The following is a 3,610-nucleotide window of genomic DNA, read 5'->3' on the forward strand; positions in this document are numbered from 1 at the left end:
TCGAGAGGTCTGCTCTTTTTTTTTTTTTTTTTTTTTCAAGTTTCAGATATTTATTTTTTCATTTTTTATTTTTTATTTTTTTTAAAGATTTTATTTATTTATTTTGACAGAGAGATAGACAGAAGAGCACAAGCAGAGGGAGTGGCAGAGGGAGAGGGAGAAGCAGGCCCTGCCCTGAGCAGGGAACCCGATGCGGGACTCGATCCCAGGACCCTGAGATCATGACCTGAGCCGAAGGCAGACGCTTAACCATCTGAGCCACCCAGGCGCCCTCAGATATTTATTATTCAGCGTAAACCCCAACACAATACACCAACATGATTTCGTGCATTTAGAGGGGAAATATTTCCTGGATAAGTGGAAAATTGTGCAGATGGCTTCTGGAAGACCTTCATTCTAAGCAGCTTTACAGTGAAACATTTCATTTAGAAGTCTGGACCTTCTTTCTTCAGCTTGCTGAAATCTACATTCACTGAGTAGAACTTGCATTGATCATTGGGACCCAGTTTGTTCCAGGGTTCTGGGTTATTCTTCCTATCCCAACTGACATCTGGATTGAACAATGCCAGGAGCAAGACATAGAGAGTTGCTCCAGTACCTCCCGCCCCAATAAATACGAAGAGGGGGATCAAGCTCGGATGCTTCTTGGCCTGACCGATGATGTGGCGTAACATGGTTGCGGCAGAGGCCTCCTGTCCAGGAGAAGAGAAAACCAAATGTGGAAGGCCCGGCACTAAGTAATCGGTCTGCTCCTTTTTTAAAGTGGCTCCATGACATTCCCTAGTATACGTGTATCATTATTTGTTTATCTGCCGCTCTCCAACTGTTGGACATTTAGGTTAGTCCCAGTTTTTGATGACTGTAGTAAGTGTTGCAATGATCACTCTTATGTGTCTGTTTTAGTACACATCTTCAGTGGCCTTTGTAGATTTCTAGAAGTGATAGTACAGCTATTCTAACACTTTCAGTACTACCAAATTGCAATCCAAACAAGTTTTGCCAAATGACATAACCACTGAGGCGCCTGGGTGGTGCAGTCAGTTGAGCATCTGACTCTTGGCTTCGGCTCAGGTCCTGATCTCAGGGTTGTGAGACTGAGGTCTGTGTGGGGCTCTGCGCTCATTGTGGAGTCTGCCTGGGATTCTTTCCCTCTCCCTCTGCCCCTCCCTGCTGTGCTCTCTCTTGCTCTCAAATAAATAAATAAATCTTTTTTAAAAATGACATGTCCACTGACAGGGTCCAGGAGTAGCCCTTCTCTCCTCTCTTGCCAAGACTGGGTATGTTCAATTTGCTAAATATTTATTTCTCTGGTGGGTTAAGAACGAACACCCTATTGTTGTTTTCTATTGAATTTCCCTGATTACAGGATGAGCATCTTTTAAAAATATTTATTAGCCATTTGTATTTCTTCTTTTACAAAATCTCATTCATATCCTTTCCCTCTCCTTCCATTGGGTTTTGTCTTTTCTCTATCGATGTATGGTAACTTTCCATAGAATAGATACTGATTTTTTCCCCCATTGAATATATCGCAAGCATTTCCCCTCTGGTCCTCCTCTTTTGCTTTTTAACTTTGTGATATGATGTCTTTTGATATATAGATGTTTTAAACTTCTAAGTATCACCTTTGTAAATTTTTCAAATCATCAATTGTTCCAAACTTACAGACAAATATAAAGAATATATAATTTATATACTCACCACCAGCATTATAAAATCTTAACATTTTGCCACGCTGAAATATTTCCACCAAATTGTAATTTTTACTTGCAGTTTTAGTTTTACCTTTTTAAAAACAAAAAATAATATTTATTTTTTATGGTATATTGCAATGGCACGTCCTGGCATGTTATAAATTGCAGTGGTCCCCATTGCTCCTTGTGATCCAAATCTTCCCTCTGGGTTTACTTTATTTCTAAATGAAGTACGTCCTTGATAATGCTTTTAGTGAGAGGCTGTAAAATTCTTTTGATATTCTTTATGGCTAGAAATGTCTTTCTTTTGCTTACACTCTTAAATAAAAGCTGTGGCAGTGACGGCTAGCTGGCCATCCCACATTCTTGTCCTCCCTCTTCCTTAGAACCGCAATTGGAACACTAATTTTATTTGGGGCAGCTGTGTGCTCAGCAGAAAGACTACATTTTCCAGACTCTCATAGTCATGAGTGGTCAATGAGATGTAAGCAGGAAACACTGAGTGGGGGAAATCTTCCTAAAGGGGGCCAATTTAGCTTAGAGGGACACACTTTTACCCTTGTACTTTGGTGGGACATGGGAGTCTCCATGGGACAATGAAGAGAGAAGCCACAAGCTAAGGAAAGCAGAGCAGAAACAAGGGGAGTGGGACTCCAGGTTTTGTGATGGCCTCTCCCCTTCCACGCTCTTTTGATTTGAGACAATGAACTCTTTTTTTTTTAAAGATTTTATTTATTTATTTATTTGAGAGAGAGAGAACAAGGGGAGGAGCAGAGGGAGAGGGACAAGCAACCTCCCCGCTGAGCGCGGAGCCTGACACCAGGCTCCATCTCACGATGCTGAGATCATGACCTGAGCCGAAATCAAGAGGCCTACGCTTAACCAACTGAACCACCCTGCCGCCCCTGACAATGAACTCGTTATTTGATTTGTTTAAGTCTCTGTTCTTAGGTCTCTGATGCTAACAGCAAAATTCAGTCCTAGGTTTATATTTATTTTCCTTTTGACTTTTGAGGGTGATATTTTACTGTCCTTGGCATCTGCTTTTGTGGATGACAGGTCTGCTATTAGGCTAGTCATTCTATCTTCTTTTCTGATAATTTTAAAGATTTCCCCTTGGTCCTTGTTATTCTTTAATGTGTCTGGGACTGGGTTTGCTTTTATTTATCTTACTAGATGCCTTGAATGCATTTTCCACTTAATGACTCATGTCTTCATCCAAATTTGAAAAGAGTTCAGCAATTATCTCTTCAAATACTGATTCTCTGCCATTCTTTTCATTTTCTCTTTTTCTGGAATTAGATGAATGTAAAAGCCTCTCCCTTAATTGTTACTTCTTGTCTCTTAACTGCAGTACATAAATTGTGTATGTCTGTGTTTCTGAGTGAATTCCTTGGTTCCATCTTTCAGATTATAAAAACTTTCTTTAACAGTGTCCTGTCTGAGTTTTTACCAATGATTGAGCTTGTAAAATTTCAGTGACATTTTTCTTTAATTTTGCAGATTTCGGGATACCTGGGTGACTCAGTTGGTTGAGCGTCTGCCTTCAGCTCAGGTTGTGATCCCAGAGTCCTGGGATTGAGTCCCTCATCGGGCTCCTTGTTTGGTGGGGAGCCTGTTTCTCCCTCTGCTTATGCTCTCTTTCTCTGAAAAATAAACATATAAAATCTTAAAAAAAAATTTCTCAGAATTCTAGTGGATTCTTTTTCTTATTTTACTATCTTTATTTTTTTGCTGCTTAGTTTAATCATTTCTTATTCTTTTCACTTTGGAAGTTATGGTTTCACTTTTCTCTAAGGAGATACTAAAGATACAATACTGAAAAATCTTTGTCCAACTGTTGTGTAGAATTAACCTTATCTAAAAAGTTCTCATCACAACTAAAAAAAATCTATAACTGTGTAGTGATGGCTGTT

General features: G+C 39.6%; 1 protein-coding gene across 1 annotated transcript; it reads right to left on the bottom strand.

Annotated features, from left to right (window-relative positions):
• Positions 1 to 272: 272 nt before the first annotated feature.
• Positions 273 to 736, bottom strand: LOC123845400 (cytochrome c oxidase subunit NDUFA4-like). The gene has a single exon (XM_045876166.3). It carries the CDS (start codon positions 672 to 674, stop codon positions 426 to 428), a length of 249 nt encoding a protein of 82 aa, XP_045732122.1. The 5' UTR covers positions 675 to 736; the 3' UTR covers positions 273 to 425.
• Positions 737 to 3,610: the final 2,874 nt, after the last annotated feature.

The sequence above is a fragment of the Mirounga angustirostris genome, unplaced genomic scaffold (genome assembly GCF_029215605.1).
Source record: "Mirounga angustirostris isolate CCGP_5_RB_7025 unplaced genomic scaffold, mMirAng1.0.hap1 SCAF_6, whole genome shotgun sequence".
Classification (NCBI taxonomy): Eukaryota; Metazoa; Chordata; class Mammalia; order Carnivora; family Phocidae; genus Mirounga; species Mirounga angustirostris.